Source organism: Mustela erminea, chromosome 6 (assembly GCF_009829155.1).
Source record: "Mustela erminea isolate mMusErm1 chromosome 6, mMusErm1.Pri, whole genome shotgun sequence".
Taxonomy (NCBI): domain Eukaryota; kingdom Metazoa; phylum Chordata; class Mammalia; order Carnivora; family Mustelidae; genus Mustela; species Mustela erminea.
This window is the reverse complement of record NC_045619.1, coordinates 64,071,802-64,090,726: the sequence shown is the minus strand read 5'-3', so window position 1 is coordinate 64,090,726 and position 18,925 is coordinate 64,071,802. Positions and strand designations below refer to the sequence as shown.

At 36.2% G+C, this 18,925-nt stretch overlaps 1 protein-coding gene across 5 annotated transcripts in view; it reads right to left on the bottom strand.

Moving 5' to 3' along the window:
- The window catches only part of IPO8 (importin 8), an 85,668-nt gene that overhangs the window by 38,106 nt on the left and 28,637 nt on the right, over nt 1–18,925 (bottom strand). For 3 of the 5 annotated variants that reach the window (XM_032347539.1, XM_032347541.1, XM_032347542.1), the window contains 6 exons: nt 16,997–17,073; nt 16,595–16,711; nt 15,882–15,971; nt 14,258–14,423; nt 13,128–13,288; nt 12,161–12,286 (listed from right to left, as the gene is read on the bottom strand). In XM_032347539.1, coding sequence (XP_032203430.1) covers nt 12,161–12,286; nt 13,128–13,288; nt 14,258–14,423; nt 15,882–15,971; nt 16,595–16,711; nt 16,997–17,073 — 737 coding nt within the window. The remainder of the gene's footprint in view (nt 1–12,160; nt 12,287–13,127; nt 13,289–14,257; nt 14,424–15,881; nt 15,972–16,594; nt 16,712–16,996; nt 17,074–18,925) is intronic. The other 2 variants (XM_032347543.1, XM_032347540.1) reach the window with 1 other exon arrangement.

The following is an 18,925-nucleotide window of genomic DNA, read 5'->3' as shown; positions in this document are numbered from 1 at the left end:
TTCTGGGATACAATTTCTTCTAACAGATCAAAATATACCCTAAATCTAGTACATGGCTTTGTTCTAGTCCCCAGCCTGATCATTCCTTCCTTTTTTTTTTTTTCTTTTTCAACCAACTTCTTACCAATTCCTTTTTTAGAATTTTTTTAAAAAGATTTTATTTATTTGACAAACAGACACAGAGAGGGAGGGAACACAAGCAATGGGAGTGGGAGAGGGAGAAGCAGGCCTCCTGTAGGGCAGGGAGCCCAATGCGAGCCTCAATCCCAGGACCCTGGGATTATAACCTGAGCTGAAGGCAGACACTTAATGACTGAGCCACCCAGTCACCCTTTTTTAAATTTTCATCTTTACACTCATATTCCATCCCTTCATCGTGTTTACCCTTATTTTTGTATATAAGTTTTCCTTTCTTTAAAATTTTGGGAGATAGTTTCTTCTAACAGACCAAAATACACCCCAAATCAAGTATGTGGCTCTGTTCTATTCACCAATCTAATATATATATATTTTTCTTTTTTGCCCCCATCTTCTCCCCCCAGATTCAGGTCTCTTCTGATTTGGATAGTGTATATTTTTCTGGGGTTGTTGCTAACCTTTTAATATTTTGTTCACTCATTCATCTATTCTTATCTGGATAAAATAACAAGGCAGAAAAACTCACCACAAAAAAGAACAAAAGGCAGTATCAATGGCTACGGACCTAATCAATACAGACAGCAATACGTCAGAAGTAGAGTTCAGAATGATGATTATCAAGGTGCTAGCTGGGTCGAAAAAGCATGGAAGACACTAATGAATCCCTTTCTAGAGAAATAAAAGAACTAAATCTAACGAAGTTGAAATCAAAAAGCTATTAATGAGGTGCAATAAAAAATGGAGGCTCTTACTGCTAGGATAAATGAGGCAGAAGAGAGAATTAGTGATACAAAAGACCAAATGATAGAGAATAAAGATGCTGAGAAAAAGAGAGACAAACAACTACTGGACCACAAGGGGAGAATTCAAGAGATAAGTGATACCATAAGACGAAACAGTATTAGAACAATTGGGATCCCAGAAGAAGAAGAAAGAGAGAGAGGAGGAAGGTATCCTGGAGCAAATTATAAAATAGAGAATCTCCATAATATGGCAAAGGGAACAAGCATCAAAATCCAGGAGGCACAGAGAACGCCCATCAAAATCAATAAAAACAGGTCCACAACCCATCATCTAATAGTAAAACTTACAAGTCTCCGTGACAAAGAGAAAATCCTGAAAGCAGCTCAAGACGAGAGGTCTCTAACATACAATGGTAGATATAATAGATTGACAGCAGACCTTCCACACAGACCAGGCAGGCCAGATGTATTCAGAGCATTAAACAAGAAAAATATGCAGACAAGAACACTATATCCAGCTACAATGTCACTGAAAATAGAAGGAAAGATAAAAAGCTTCTAGGACAAAAAAATTTAAAAGAATATGCAAGCACCAAACCAGCCCTACAGGAAATACTGAAAGGGGTCCTCTAAGCAAAGAGGGGGCCTAAAAGTAACGGGCCAGAAAGGAACAGAAACAATATACGTAACTGTCACCTCACAGATAATACAATGGCACTAAATTCATATCTTTCAATAGTTACCCTGAATATAAATGTGTTAAATGCCCCAATCAAAAGACACAGGGTGTTAGAATGGATAAAAAACAAGACCCGTTGATATGCTGTCTACAAAAAACTCATTTTAGACCCAAAGACACCTCCAGATTTAAAGTGAGGGGGTGGAAAATAATTTAGCATGCTACTGGACATCAAAAGAAGCTAGGGTGGGAATCCTTATATCAGATAAATTAGATTTTAAGCCAAAGAATATAATAAGAGATAAGGAAGGACACTATATCATACTTAAAGGGTCTGTTCAACAAGAAGATCTAACAATTTTAAATATCTATGCCCCTAACAAAGGAGCAGTCAATTATATAAAACAATTAATAACAAAATCAAAGAAACACATCAACAATAATACAATAATAGTAGGGACTTTAACAGCCCCCTCACTGAAATGGACAGATCATCTAAGCAAAAGATCAACAAGGAAATAAAGGCTTTTTTTTTTAAAGATTTTATTTATTTATTTGACACAGAGAGAGATCATAAGTAGGCAGAGAGAGAGCGGTAAGTAGGCAGAGAGAGGGCGGTAAACAGGCTCTCTGCTCAGCAGGGCTCGATCCGAGGACCCTGAGATCATGACCTGAGCCAAAGGCAGAGGCTTAACCCACTTAGCCACCCAGGCGCCCCAGGAAATAAAGGCTTTAAATGACACACTGGACCAGATGGACATCACAGATATATTCAAAACATTCCATCCCAGAGCAAGAGAATACACATTCTTCTTAGTGCACATAGAACATTCTCCAGAACAGATCCCATTCTGGGTCACAAATCAGGTTTCAACCGGTACCAAAAGATTGGGATCATTCCTGGCATATTTTCAGACCACACTGCTCTGAAACTAATACTTAATGACAAGAGGAAATTTGGAAAGAACTCAAATACATGGAGGCTAAAGAGCATCCTACTAAAGAATGAATGGGTCAACCAGGAAATTAAAGAAGAATTTTAAAAATTCATGGAAACAAATGAAAATGAAAACACAACTGCCCAAAATCTTTGGGACACAGCAAAGGCAGTCCTGAGAGGAGAGTATATAGTAATGCAAGGCTTTCTCAGGAAACAAGAGAGGTCTGAAGTACACAACCTAACCCTACTCCTAAAGGAGCTGGAGAGAAAACAGCAAAGAAAGCTAAACCTAGCATTAGAAGAGAAATCATAAAGCTCAGAGCAGAAATCAATGAAATAGAAACCAAAAGATCAGCAGAACAGATCAACAAAACTAGGAGCTGGTTCTTTGAAAGAATTATTAAGATTGATAAACCCTGGCCAGATTTATCAAAAAGAAAAGATGCCCAAATTAATAAAATCATGAACGAAAGAGGAACGTTCACAACCAACACCAAAGAAATACATACAACTGTAAGAACATACTATGAACAACTATACACCAGCAAACTGGATGATCTGGAAGAAATGGATGCATTCCCAGAGACATATAAACTACCAAAACTGAGCCAGGAGAAATAGAAAACCTGAACAGACCCATAACCAGTAAGAAGATTGAAGTAGTCATCCAAAATGACCCAAAAAACAAGAGCCCAGGGCCAGAGGGCTTCCCAGGGGAATTCTACCAAACATGTAGGAAGAATTAATACCTATTCTCCTGAAACTGTTCCTAAAAACAGAAATGGAAGGAAAACTTCCAAACATATTTTATGAGACTCATTTTATGAGGCCAGCATTACCTTGATCCCAAACCAGACAAAACCCCACCAAAAAGAATTACAGACCAATATCCCTGATGAACACGGACGCAATAATTCTCACCAAAATACTAGCCAATAGGATCCAGTACATTAAAAGGATTATTCACCATGACCAAGTGGGATTTATTCCTGGCCTGCAAGGTTGGTTCAACATCCACAAATCAATGTGATACAAGACATTAATAAAAGAAAAAACAAGAATCATAGGATCTTCTCAATAGATGCTTAAAAAGCATTTGACAAAGTACAGCATCCTTTCTTGATCAAAACTCTTCATAGAGTGTAAGCATAGAAGGTACATACCTCAATATCATCAAAGCCATCTATGAAAAACCCACAGTGAATATCATTCTCAATGGGAAAAGCTGACACCATTGCTATTCGACATAGTATTAGAATCCTAGCCTCACCAGTCAGACAACAAAAAGAAATAAAAGGCATCCAAATTGGCAAAGAAGTCGTCACACTCTCACTCTTTGCACATGATAAGATACTTTAGGTGGAAAACCCAAAGACTCCTCTCCAAAACTGCTAGAACTCATACAGGAATTCAATAAAGTTGAAGGACATAAAATCAATGCAGAGAAGTAGCTGTATTTCTATACACCAACAGCAAGACAAAAGAAAGAGAACTTAAGGACTCGATCCCATTTACAACTGCACCGAAAACCATAAGCTACCTAGGAATAAACCTAAATGAAGAGGCAAAGAAAGTACTCATGAAAAAAAGTGAGGAAGAAACAAAGAAATGGAAAAACATTCCATGTTCATGGATAGGAAGAACAAATATTGTGAAAATGTCTATGCTACCTAAAGCAATCTATATATTTAACACAATCCTTATCAAAATATCATCAACTTTTTTTACAGAGATGGAACAAAAATCCTAAAATTTATATGAAACAAGAAAAGACCCTGAATAGCAAGGGGAATGTTGAAAAAGAAAATCAAAGTTGGTGGCATCACAATTCCAGACTTCAAGCTCTAATACAAAGCTGTCATCACCAAGACAGTATGACAGTGGCACAAAAACAGACACACAGATCAATGGAACAGAATAGAAAGCCCAGAAACAGACCCTCAACTCTATGGTCAACTAATCTTCGACAAAGCAGGAAAGAATGTCCAATGGAAAAAAGACAGTCTCTTCAACAAATGGTGTTGGGAAAGTGGGACAGCCACATGCAGAAAAATGAAATTGCACCATTTCCTTACACCACACACGAAAATAGGCTCAAAATGGATGAAGGGCCTCAATTTGAGACAGGAATCCATCAAAATCCTTGAGGAGAACACAAGCAGCAACTTCTTCAACCTCAGCCATAAATTTCTTCCTAGAAACATATCCAAAGGCAAAGGAAACAAGGGCAAAAATTAACTATTGGGACTTCATCAAGATAAAAAGCTTTTTGCACAGCAAAGGAAACAGTCAACACCACCAAAAGACAAGCGGCAGGATGGGAGAAGATATTTGCAAATGACATGTGAGATAAAGGGCTAGTATCCAAAATGTATAAAGAACTTCTCAAACTCAACACCCAAAGAACAAATAATCCAATCAAGAAATGGGCAGAAGACATGAACAGACATTTCTGCAAAGAAGACATCCACATAGCCAACAGACACATGAAAAAGTGCTTAACATCACTCGGCACCAGGGAAATATAAATAAAAACCACAGTGAGATACCACCTCACACCAGTCAGAATGGCTACAATGAACAAGTCAGGAAATGACAGATGTTGGCGGGGAGGTGGAGAAAGGGGAACCCTCCTACACTGTTGGTGGGAATGCAAGCTGATGCAGCCACTCTGGAAAACAGCATGGAGGTTCCTCAAAAAGTTGAAAATAGAGCTACCCTATGACCCAGCGATCGCACTACTGGGTATTTACCCTAAAGATACAAATGTAGTGATCCAAAGGGGCATGTGCACCCGAATGTTTATAGCAGCAATGTCCACAGTAGCCAAACTATGGAAAGAACCTAGATGTCCATCAACAGATGAATGGATAAAGAAGATGTGGTACATATACACAATGGAATACTATGCAGCCATCAAAAAAACCCAAAATCTTGCCACTTGCAATGATGTGGATGGAACTAGAGGGTATTATGCTTAGCAAAATAAGTCAATTAGAGAAAAACAATTATTATATGAGATCTCTGATATGAGGAATTTGAGAGGCAGGGTGGGGGATCATGGGAGGGGTAGGGAGAGAAAAAATGAAACAAGATGGGATTGAAAAGGATACAAATCATAAGAGACTCTTAATCTCACAAAACAAACTGAGGGTTGCAGGGGGTAGGGGGTTAGGGAGAGGATGGCTGGGTTACGGACATTGGGGAGGGTATGTGCTACGGTGAGTGCTGTGAAATATGTAAGCCTGATAATTCACAGACCAGTACCCCTGGGGCAAATAACACATTACATAGTAGTAAAAAAAGAAAAAAAAATATATATATATATATATTAGAAGAAAGGAAAACAGGTTGTGTATAATCCTGAAGATGGAAAATGGCTCAATGCACAGAAATCAGAAATAAATATATCAAAGCACTTCATTTCAAAAATGAGTATCTGCATAGAATAGGGGGAAATCAAACATAAATGAAAAATGGAGGGAATTATTTTCAAATAGTATCACAAAGATCAAATTCCCTTCCGTGAAATGAAATCAACAGAAAAAAAAAAAAAAAAAGGCAAGGTTATAAAAAAATATAAACAGACCTTAAGCTTTTAATAAAATGTTCACTCAAATACATGTGAAGAGTACAAATTCTTGCCCCAGATTACCACTTTTCACCTATCAGACTGGTAATGATCAAAAAGTATGTGACCGGGAAGAGAGACACTGCTGTCCATTGATTTGGGAAGTGTTAAGTTGGCCAAGTCAGCAGTATCTCTCAAGCTTACTCATACATATATCCTTTGACCTAACAATTCCACTTCAAGGACTTTGCTCTCCAGATATATTATTACCTGTGCAAATGACATGTAAAAGGCCACTAACTACAGTAACGTTTGTGATCAGTATCCACCAAGGTTCCATTTATGGACAGTTAAAGGAACAGTTAATTTATATTCATTAATGAGGGACCAGTTGAATACCCCTGACATAGCATATAAAGGAATATTATGCAACTACTAAAAATATTTAACATTAGTGACTCATATGGAAGGATCACCAAGATACAATTCAAGAATGGCAGATAAAAACTGTATGCTATGGGGAATGCATTGAAAGTACAGATTGCTCTAGCAGTATATACATTTTAACAATGTTTATTCTTCCAATCCAGGAGCATGGAATGCTCTTTCATCTTTTTGTGTTTTCTTTAATTTCTCTCATGAGTGTCTGTAGCCCCTCAAGTACAGATCCTTTACCTCTTTGGTTAGGTTTATTCCCAGGTGTCTTGTGGTTCTTGGTGCTATAGTAAATGGAATCAATTCTCTCATTTCCCTTTCTATATTTTCATTGTTAGTGTATAAGAAAGCAACTGATTTCTGTACATTGATTTTGTATCCTGCCACATTACTGAATTGCTGTATGAGTTCTAGTAGTTTGGGGATGGAGTCTTTTGGGTTTTCCAAATAAAGTATCATGTCATCTGTGAAGACAGGGAGTTTGACTTCTTCACTGCTAATCTGAATACCTCTTATCTCTTTTTGTTGTCTGATTGCTGTTGCTAGGACTTCTAATACTATGCTGAACAACAGTGGTGAGAGTGGGCATCCTTGTCATGTTCCTAATCTCAAAGGGAAGGAAGGCTGTCAACTTTTCCCCATTGAGGATGGTATTCGTTGTGGGGTTTTCATAGATAGATTTTATGAAGTTGAGGAATGTTCCCTCTATCCCTATATTTTGAAGCATTTTAATCAGGAATCGATGCTGTATCTTGTCAAATACTTTTTCTGCATCAATTGAGAGGACCATGTGGTTTTTCTCTCTTCTCTTATTGATTTGTTCTATCACATTGATTGATTTGCGAATGTTGAACCACCCTTGCATCCTGGGGATAAATCCCACCTGGTCACAGTGGATAATCTTTTTAATGTACTGTTGGATCCTATTAGCTGGGATCTTGTTGAGAATCTTAGCACCCATATTTATCAGGGATATTGGTCTGAATTTCCCCCTTCTAAGACTCCTTGATGGGGTCTTTGCCTGGTTTGGGGATCAGCGTAATGCCAGCTTCATAAAGAGTCTGGAAGTCTTCCTTCTGCTTCAGTTGTTTGAAACAGCTTCAGGAGAATAGGTATTATTTCTTCTTTGAATGTTTGGTAGAATTTTCCAGGGAATCCGGAAAATTCTGGGGTCTTGTTTTTTGGGAGGTTTTTGATCACTGCTTCAATCTTGTTACTAGATATTGGTCTATTCAGGTTGTCAATTTCTTCCTGATTCAGCTTTGGAAGTTTATAGGTTTCCAGGAAGGCATACATTTCATCTAGGTTGCTTAACTTATTGGCATATAACTGTAGATAATAATTTCTGATGACTGTTTCTATGTCCTTGATGTTTGCTGTGATCGCTCTCTTTTCATTCATAATTTCACTGGCATACAACTCTAAATTTGTATGGAACCAGAAGAGACTCCAAATTGCTAAGGAAATGTTGAAAAAGAAAAACAAAACTGGGGGCCTCACATTGCCTGATTTCAAGCTTTACTACAAAGCTGTGATCACCAAAACAGCATGGTACTGATACAAAAACAGACACATAGACCAGTGGAACAAAGTAGAGAGCCCAGATAACCCTCAACTCTCAACTCTATGGGCAAATAATCTTTGACAAAGCAGGAAAAAACATACAGTGGAAAAAAAGACAGTCGCTTCAAAAAATGTGCTGGGAAAATTGGACAGCTATGTGTAGAAGAATGAAACTCGACCATTCATTACACCATACACAGTGATAAACTCAAAATGGATAAAAAACCTCTACGTGAGGCAGGAATCTATCAAAATCCTAGAGGAGAACATAGGCAGTAACGTCTTCGACATTGGCCACAGCAACTTTTTTCAAGATATGTTTCCAAAGGCAAAGGAAACAAAAGCGAAAATGAACTTTTGGGACTTTATCAAGATCAAAAGCTCTGCACAACAAAGGAAACAGTCAACAAAACAAAGAGGCAACCCACTGAATGGAAGAAGATATTCACAAATGACACTACAAAGGGCTGATATCCAAAATCTACAAAAAACTTCTCAAACTCAACCCACACAAAACAGATAATCATGTCAAAAAGTGGGCAGAAGACAGGAATAGACTTCTCCAATGAAGACATACAAATGGCTAACAGACACATGAAAAAATGTTCATCATTAGCCATCAGGGAGATTAAAATCAAAACCACACTGAGATACCACCTTACATCAGTTAGAATGGCCAAAATTAACAAAACAGTAAACCACAAGTGTTGGAGAGGATGTGGAAAAAGGGGAACCCTCTTACACTGTTGGTGGAAATGCAAGCTGGTGCAGCCACTTTGGAAAACATTGTGGAGATCTCAAAAACTTAAAAATAGAGCTACCCTTTGACCCTGCAATTGCACTAGTGGGTATTTACCGAAAGATACAGATATAGTGAAAAGAAGGGTCATCTGTATGAATGGCTGCAGTCACCAAACTGTGGAAAGAACCAAGATGCCCTTCAATGGACAAATGGATAAAGACGATATGGTTCACATATACAATGGAATATTATACCTCCATCAGAAAGGATGAATATCCAATTTTTGTATCAACATGGATGGGACTGGAGGAAATTATGCTGAGTGCTTAAAAGTAAGTCAAGCAGAGAGAGTCAAGTACCATATGATTTCACTTACTTGTGGAGCATAGGGAGTAACACAGAGGACATGGGGAGATGGAGAGGAGGAGTGAGTTGGGGGAAACTGGAGGGGGAGAAGAACCATGACAGACTGTGGACTCTGAGAAACAAAACTGAGGGTTTTGGAGGGGAGGGGGATGGAGGGTTGGGTGAGCCTGGTGGTGGGTATTGCGGACGGCATGGACTGCATGGAGCACTGGGTGTGGTGCATAAACAATGAATTTTGGAACACTGAAAAGAAATAAAATAAAATTTTAAAAAACCAAAACTTTATGCTATTTTATTCTCATAAAAGAAAGATATACACATTCTTTTGCTTAGCTATTACAACAGAAAAAAATCTTTGGAAGGATACAAAGACCTCATTAGGGAGCTACCTCCAGAGAGAACTAGATCTGGGGGAGCTAAAGGAGAAAGTGAATTTTCACTGTCTTTTCACACCTTTTGGATTTTTCAACATACATTGTACTAAATATTTTTTAAGTAAATAAAAATTAAACTCCATCATGGGTTACATTTTTCATCTGAGTCTCCTATTTCAAGTTTGGGGCATATTCTCTGAATATTCAGTTTTAAGGTACTGTATTAAATAATCAGCGTATGTTGCCATCATGGACACGAAGCCACCAGAATGGCTGCCAGTTGTAAACAATTGGTACGCTCATTTATCACTGCATACCCCTGAAAACCAGCCCTGGAAAGAGATATATGTGCAGTAACATTATCTGGAAGAATATACAATAAATGCTAACAACAGTTAAAAAAATAAATAGAAAAAAAAAAGTACAGTCATAAAGTTCAAATGCTCCAAAATTCTCCCAGTTTACAAATTTGTCAATATATTTAAAACCATTAAAGCAAAACTGCATATGCATAAGCATCTGGTTTAAATTTCTAATTCTGTTCTGCATACATTAAGTGTTTGTACATGTATTCATACACAAGTGATTTTTTCCTTTTCAGGAAGGATTCTTCTCAATGTTTGCTTTTAATAAGTCAAAGTTCAAGATCAGAAGAGGCAGTCAGGAGACCAAGATTCCAGCCCTTGTTTTGCCTCTAATTATCTATGATCTTGGTAAAGCCACTTACTAAAGGCTTTCAGTTTTTTATTTTTTTTCATCTGTAGGTAAGGAAGCTAGATTTGATTAGTGCTTCTCAACTTTAAACCATGCCTCCTTTGATAGTCACAGTAAGTTCACATCTCCTTTACTTGAAATGCAAAATAAATTTAACATCAAAAGTAAAAAAATTAACAGGAAAGGTAAAATACAATTTTATTTTCAAACTGATCCTGCTGCTCATTTTTTTTCCTGAGGCTCATTTTACTACTGCCTATCCTCCACACACACATACTCTGTAATCTGGACTAGGGGATTTCTCAGGTATCGTCAAATTTAAAATATAAATTCTTCATATACGGCAAAAGAATTATCCTCAAGTATACTTGTTCTAATTTAACTTGGAGCCCATTTCACTGTTCTGAATGGCCCATACAATTTTAACAAAGATACAAAAATAAAACAAAATAACGAATATGGAAGTAAAAATTCACATTTAGCCTTTTAGGCGAAGGAGGCCTGCCCAGGAGAAGACTATCAAAACTGCTTTTAAGAATCTGGTAATCAGGGGGGCACCTGGGTGGCTCAGTGGGTTAAGCCTCTGCCTTCGGCTCAGGTCATGATCTCAGGGTCCTAGGATCGAGTCCCGCATCGGGGTCTCTGCACAGTAGGGAGCCTGCTTCCCCCTCTCTCTCTGCCCACTTGTGATCTCTGTCTGTCGAATAAAGAAAAATCTTTAAAAACAAACAAACAAAAAAAGAATCTGGTAATCAGGGCACCTGGATGGCTCAGTCATGAAGTGCCTGCTTCAGCTTAGGTCATGATCCCAGGGTCCTTGGGATCGAGCCCCTCATTGGGCTCCCTGCTCAGTCGGAAGCCTGCTTCTCTCCCTCTCCCACTCCCCCTACTTGTGTTCCCTCTCGCACTCTCTGTCAAATAAACAAATAAAATCTTTTAAAATTAAAAAAAAATTAAAAAAAAAAAGAATCTGGTATTCTTCCATTGGTACATGATAAACACGGGATAAATCAACAGCCACAGGGTTTAACAATGCTATTTACAGAACTGGCACCTGCTTCCTAAGTCACACTGTACGAAACAGGAGCTTCCGCCATTGCTGAGCAAGTCAGCTTACGCTCACAGAAGTAACAAACCCAAATCTGATTTAAGGAGAGACTATGTAATGCTTGGGAAGGACAGCAGAAGGTCTGAGGTGGAGATGAATGGATATAGTATCAGAATAATCTGACTATAAACCCAAAAGTCTGTGGCAGTGAGCAGATTCCTCAGTACTACCTGAACTTGTTTTCCACTTCTGCACAAGGACACCATCAATTTACCTGCTCTAGTGATCTCAAAGTAACATTAGTAAAATTCTATCCACTAATACAGGGAAAAGCTCTTAACTGTCTGCACAAATTCTTTTCTCAATATTCTTCTGGAATTCAGTTTAGGAAAGATTCTTTTCCCAATATTCTTCTGGAATTCAGTTCAGGAAAGAAAGCTCTTCTTCCCTTCCATTCTCATGATGGTTGTTACATTCGAATTTTATTCCATTATTTAATAACTGCCACTGTGAATGAATGGCTATCTCTCTACCAAGAAGACTAGACTGTGGGTTCCACAAGGCAGAATTCATGTCTTACTCAATTTGATATTCCCCAACAACTTAGTTTAGAACATAGATGTGATAAATGAAACTCAGTTTAGTACAAAGGAATATACTATATATCTTACAACAACATGTTAATATTCCCCCCTTCAATTATTTTAGAATGTTCCTTTGATATTTGAAGGCAATTTTTAAAATCTAGCAAAATAACAAAATAGCTAGTTTAAAGTCATGCCCATTGATCACGTAAATTTCAGTGAATGTTATTAAAATGACATAATAAAACACAAAGAAATCGCACCTCTTTATGATCTTCTACAACTGTCAAGATAGTATCAATAGTATGTAAAATTCCCATAGCCATTACTGTTTTGTCTTCAATTTCTTCATATTCATCACTTTGAAGAACTTTGCCAAATATCTCAGCCTATGAACATAACATATACACATTCAAAAATCAATACTGTTATACCTACCCCTTGCTGTTGTTATAAGTTAATAAAAGGGCAATGGCACTCATCTAGGTATCAGCCTTGCTCACACTTAAGTCACACACATTGCTGAGTAAATCAATGATAGAAATGGTCATGTTTTAAATACGGACATTTTTTTCCTAAACTAAGCACTAGAGTGGAATATACATTAGTTACAACAATTGGATAGCTCTTTTTTAACTTCTGGTTATCATTAAACAAATAAACCCAAAGTCTGTGAAAAGTGAAATCTAGCAATACGCAAATGAAAAATTTAATAGTAGGTAAAAGACAGAATCAAGAGATTACCAGGAAAATGAAACAAAAAAGACAGACAGACATGGAAGACAGGAGGAAAAAGGTGGGAAAATTAAAGACTCAGTCCTGACCCAATATCCAATATCAGACTTACAGAACAGGGGGGAAAAAATGGTAGGGAGAAATTACCAAATAAGTAATTCAAGAAGTTGCCCAAAACTGAAAGAAATGAGTTTCCAGATTCAAGCTCAGAAAGTGAATATTTAGAAGACTCATATCAAAGCACATCATTATAAAATCTCAGAATATTATAGATGAAATAATCTCAATGTTATTAGATTTAAGTCTAATTAACTACAGAAACTAACAACTGTCAGAATTATTAGAGCAAACACTTTTATATTAACATTTCAAATGCTTATAAAACTAAATTCCAAATTATGGAATTTAATTTATTCAGGTAAGTCAAACCTTTAATTTTTATTATTCAAGGCTGAATTTACATTCAAACTAACATAAACCTCTGCCCATTCTTACCAAATGGTGGGTCATATCAACAGCAATTGAGGCTACTTCTTGACTATATTCACATATCATCTTCTGGATGACGTTAGTAACATCATCATTTTCGGTCTCTCTAACAATGTGCAACAGCTCCTGCATGATAGGCCTTACGTGTGGCTTCATATATTCCTTAGCTAATGAAATAAAACAAACAAAAATCAGCAAACACTTAGGCATTCACAGGTGGTTAAAAGAATTAACATGGTCACATGAAGTGACATAGACTAATAGATTCTTGGCAGATACTTGCTCTATGGTAAATAAGACACAAAGCTATACCAAAATGATCTTCACCAATATATCCATCTCCCTGTCAGTAATTAGGAGTAATCAATCCTACACATGGGAAAGAACTGTCCTACCCAAAATGCCAAGAACCTTCACTGAGAAATGCTCATTATACAAATGCTCTATCACCAGCATGACTTATAGGACATATATATGACATCAAGATACAAGCATAAAAAAATCATGTAGATAAAAACTATGCCCAATATTGATGGCGCCCATTCCCCACCACATATCCTTGTACAATGTTCACTCAAACATTGCTGAATGAAAGTAAACTAGGCGCATGTTCTTCATAAAACTGAATTTACTTCCAAAGGTTTACCTGAACTTTAAATGATAGTCTTCTAAACAAATAAATGATTTATCTGTGTTATCACTCACTAAAAATAACACTTGCTACTTTCGGAACTAGTAGAATCACAGAATCCTAGAGTGAAAAAGACTCCTGAGACCATCTAGTCCAAACCCCTGAATTTAAATATATGGCTATCTAACCCTTGACACAGCAACCGAGTAGTGGAATCAAAACGAGACACCAGGTCTCTTGATTCCCAGTCTACCCCAGGGCCCAACGGTTACCAACTTATTTCCTAATCTAAAACTTTTCTGGAAACCAGTCAATAAGAAGTCCTAAAAAGACAAAGAATAAACTCCTATGAAATTTTGAGGGGGCAAAGTTTCAGAAATCTAAACCCTGAACCTTAAGACACCGAGAATCATCCTTACTAGAGAAGTAAGTAAAGCAACTATTTGAGAAGACAATGTAAAAATAAAAATAGAATAAACTTTCTAAAAGGTATTTTTGGCTTTACCTTGTGTCTGATTAGAAATTAATGATTGGAGAGCAAGGGCAGCTTCAACTTTGACAGGCATCTCCTTATCTTCAATCAGGCTCTTCTTTGCCAGTTCAACTGCATTTCTTAGATTAAGCTCATTATGAAACTTCAGAGAACTGAATGCATGAAGTACCCAGCAGGACTATGTTAGAAGAAGTAGTTAAGTAGGGAACTATTAGGATTATGACATTCTATAATAAAATTATGCACAAAGGAACTTCTTACTAAGTAAAATATTATTAACTCTACCAAGTATTATTTGTTTTGGGAGGGTAGCATATTAGCCTCAGTTGCTAACTTCTGGATCTCCCATTTTTTTATTTAAAAAGGCAGTTTTGTAACTTCTAAATTATCTGTATGCATTTTTCACAAGGAAAAGAAAATGGAACCAAATTGAAGTGTCTCTGAAAAAAAGAAATCCTGTTCAAGGTTGATAAATACTATGACTCATAATTAATTTGCTATTTAGTTACATGTAAGAGCTACTACAAACCAGTGTTTGACTTTCATTTGCAGGCCTTCACAGCAAACAAATGAAACATTATTTTCCCTTACTAGCATCAGGACTTAGCAAGCTTCCTTTTTTCTTTTCTTTTCTTTATTTTTTTTTTTTTGCTCATATAAGGTATGAAGAATTTTAAACCTTCTAGAGGTTACCAAATTTTAAACCATTAGACCACAGAATCCTATTATTACTTTAATTCTCTATATACATAAACATACAAGTAATGGTAATTTGAATCACCAAAGACTTTTTAGCAAGAGAGTTACAATTCATACAGCTGTCAAAGACAACAGCTTACCTATAAAAACACTTGTTCGTCCTCTGCACCTCTAATCTACGTGTGCCCAAATACTTCTCCAGTGAACATTACCTTCTGTTTATAAAATGCTTTAGTGTGTAAGACATTGTTAACATATGTTCTTTATAGCAAGACATTTTTTGTTCTGATGTACTTATAAAGATAAATACTAGGCTCTTGAATTAATGTTCTATTTTTATTTCTCTATAAAAGATATTGATTTTAGAAGTAATATACACTTGGAACATGAATAAGTTTACATGGATTATTATTTTCTCTATTTTCTTAAGGCATATATATCGACCTAATATACGATTTATACTAATCAAGTTTTTAACCAAACTAGAATGTCATGCTGTTTTAGGTACTAAAAATGAATCAGTCTATGAATTTACATTGTATTACTGCTGTAACACCGTCCCTCTCCCTGCATGTGTTACAAATGCAGCAAGTAGGGCTAGGGTGAAAATTTAAAGCAGCTGGAATTAAAATCCATAAATCCATTACTTACTAGCTTCTTTTTTATTCAGCTTAGGTGACCATAAGGGACATTCTAATTGACTTCATTTTATCCCAATATATGGTAAAAGGTCATTTTATCCAAAAACATTTTTAAAGTTGTTTTCTTTTGTTTTTGTTTTTGTTTTTGTTTTAATAAGCTCTACACCCACAATGGGGCTCGAACTCATGATCCCTTTGTGACTCCAAGATCAAGTCGCATACTCTTCCGATTGAGCTAGCCAGGCACCCCTCAAATGAACACTTTAAGATACATAATGGAAATATGGAAAACTTACTCTAGCCCGAAGGTATCCCAGGTTAGACAACAGTAATGGAAATACATGATTCTGCAGCAACAACTCCATTTGGTCCTTGAATAAAGTCTTCTGTAAGGAAATAGAAATGAAGTTTAAACTTAGCAATGCATTTTCATATAAAAATCACAACCGAATAAAGTACGTTTATTATGACTTATGCTTAATATACTTCTATGTACAATTTTATAAAATTATTTGACCTACATATGATGTGTTTTAAAACAAGACAGAAACAGTACCTTACCTATAATTTGATACTGACTGATTTTTTTTTTAAGATTTTATTTATTTGAGAGAGAGCATGAAAGGGGCGAGAGGCAGAGGGAGAAGCCAACTCCCTGCTGAGCAGAGGGCCTGATGTGGTACTTGATCCTAGGACTCCAGGATCATGACCTGAGCTGAAGACAGTTGCTTAACCAACTGAGCCACCCAGATGCCCCCGACTGATTTTTGTAGCAACACATAACACTAGTCATTTTGTATCCTTTTCTCATACGGCAACAGTTTCATACAGAAAAACTGACAAAAGTGAGATTTTCTTTTTAAATAAAGAAACAGGTGACAGAAAAAAGGATGTTTACAGTCAACTCAATTATACAGAAGCAGTCACAAGCTTTAAATTGTTCACTACTTTCATATTCTCTCATTTGACTGTGCTTAAATAAAGTAAATTATATTATGAGTAGCTTGACCTTCAATAAAATATCAGCCAGGGAACCAATCACATGCAGGGCTCCATCCTTCTTCCTTGGATCAAAGTTGGGGTCTGTTAGGATTTGATAACAAAATGCCATCATTTTTGGCAACACCTAGAGAAACAGAGGAATCCATTTTAGTCTATGTGAGGTTTCATTGCCTTACTACTACAGTGTTAAGTGTGATACACAAATTTTTAAAACTGAAGCCATTTTATTGTGTTTTATCAAGCAATTACAATTAAGAAAGCAACCCTTTTCCCTAACTAGGACAGGAAAATATTCAAGTGTTAGATTAAAACAAATAATATAATTTTTTTCAAATAGTAGGGGTATAACTAGTGTCAAAGCAACATAGTCGATCTTTCAACTTTGGATTTAAAAAGAGTAACTGTATACCTCTTTTCTTTTCTTTGCAGCAGTATACAAGAGAGTCTGGGCTGCTGTGGTGGGAGAAGCATAATCTTCAAAAATATCTAAGATTTAAAAGGTTAAACCACATTAGTAAAAATACAATTTCTTATTAAAGATTTTAAACCCAATAGAGCACTACTCCAAAACAAAAAAATAAAAAGTGCCCACATACGACCCTGGTTTACAGCATAAAAAAGTTAAGGATATATCATCAGTGCTCCCATGCATAATAATTATTTATCAATCTCTATACGTTGTCCTTTTAAACAATCATATTAAAGAGAACAATATATATTAGGCATATCCATTTCACTAAGACAAAAATTTATTTAGTGCTTGTTATGTGCCAGGCACTGCTCTAGACTCTGGGGATACAAGGATCAAACAAAAAGGGTTCTCACAGAATTCACAAGGTAAGAGAGAGAAACAGATTATACACATACACACACAACAGGTACAATAGGGTAAGGAAAAAGAGAGTGAGGTTACAGAAGAGAGCGAGGTTATATGGAGTGCTAGTTTAAATATGGTGTCAGGGAAAGTGCCTCTATAATTCTCTGCTGGGCTAACACTTAAGCAGAAACTGAATGAAGGAAGGAGAAAACTCTACATGGAAATCTAAAGATAAAGCTTTCCAAACAAAGGAAACTGAAAGTGTAAAAGCCTTGGGGGACTACTAGGTCAGTACTTGGCTCTATCAACAGGCAGATTCAGCAGTACTCAATGGGTATTTCTGAATATGTAACACACTACTTTTAAAACACACAACTGAACATCACGAAAATTTCCAAATTTCAGAACAGGCAGGTATTTGAAAAGTGTCTCATATCATATGTCCATATTTAAATATAAAAATAAGACCAAATGTAAGTCTTTGCCAATATATAAAACACAAATGTAATAATACTAATAACTAACAGGTACTGAGGGCCAGACACTATACTCATGAGACTACCTACTGCACCCAGCACTTACTCTTTGGTAGGCACTCTGCTGAGATTTTACAAGCATCGAATATTCTACTCTAAGCAGTTAAGGAAGTTAGTATACATGTATTATCCCACTTAATTCTCCCAAGACTATTAATATCGCTGATTTTATAGCTGAAAATAGTGCACCTTAGAGAGGCTAAGTAACTTGCTAAGTAAGTGACCAAGACAGAATTGCACCCACACTGTCTTAACATCAAGAGCCTGTGCTCTCATAGTTTTTACCAAATCTAAAAACATTATTAATGCCAACACATTTAGATAAGAATACCTTGTTCAATAAATAGCTGTAAATGACAAAAATATCAAAAGAAAACTACATAACTGTATAACTGTTCTTCCCTACAGTTACCCAAAAAAAATATATACATATCGAATAGTAGGCACTATATCCTAGTCCACAAAAGAAAATGATTTTTTTCAAAAAAGCATTTGAGTTCATCTTGAATTATCCATATTCTCTTTAATCAATAAAATGTAAATTGTATCAATCAACACTCACAGTTCTTTATTATTATATTTTTGAAATCTGAGATACAGGGTTTTGGAGGGGAGGGGGTTGGGGTAGTGGATCTTGTGGAGGGCACGGATTGTATGGAGCACTGGGTGTGGTACATAAACAATGAATTCTGGAACACTGAAAAGAAATTTTTAAAAAATAGTAAAAAATTTTTTAAAAACTGAGATACTATCCTATTTTACATAAAGAGTAAATGAAATAATGGTAGCTTTCTGAACATTAAACAAATACTCTGGCTGTTACAAAAACACACAGGAATTATAGAAAAACTAAACACTAAAATAATGCCTTGAGAAAAGATGAAAGACTGGCTAATCAAAACAAAAGGCATTAGGAAGGGGAAATAATGAATCATGCATATGTGAAATGATTTTCAAAAGGAAACAGTAGAATATAGATATAAGG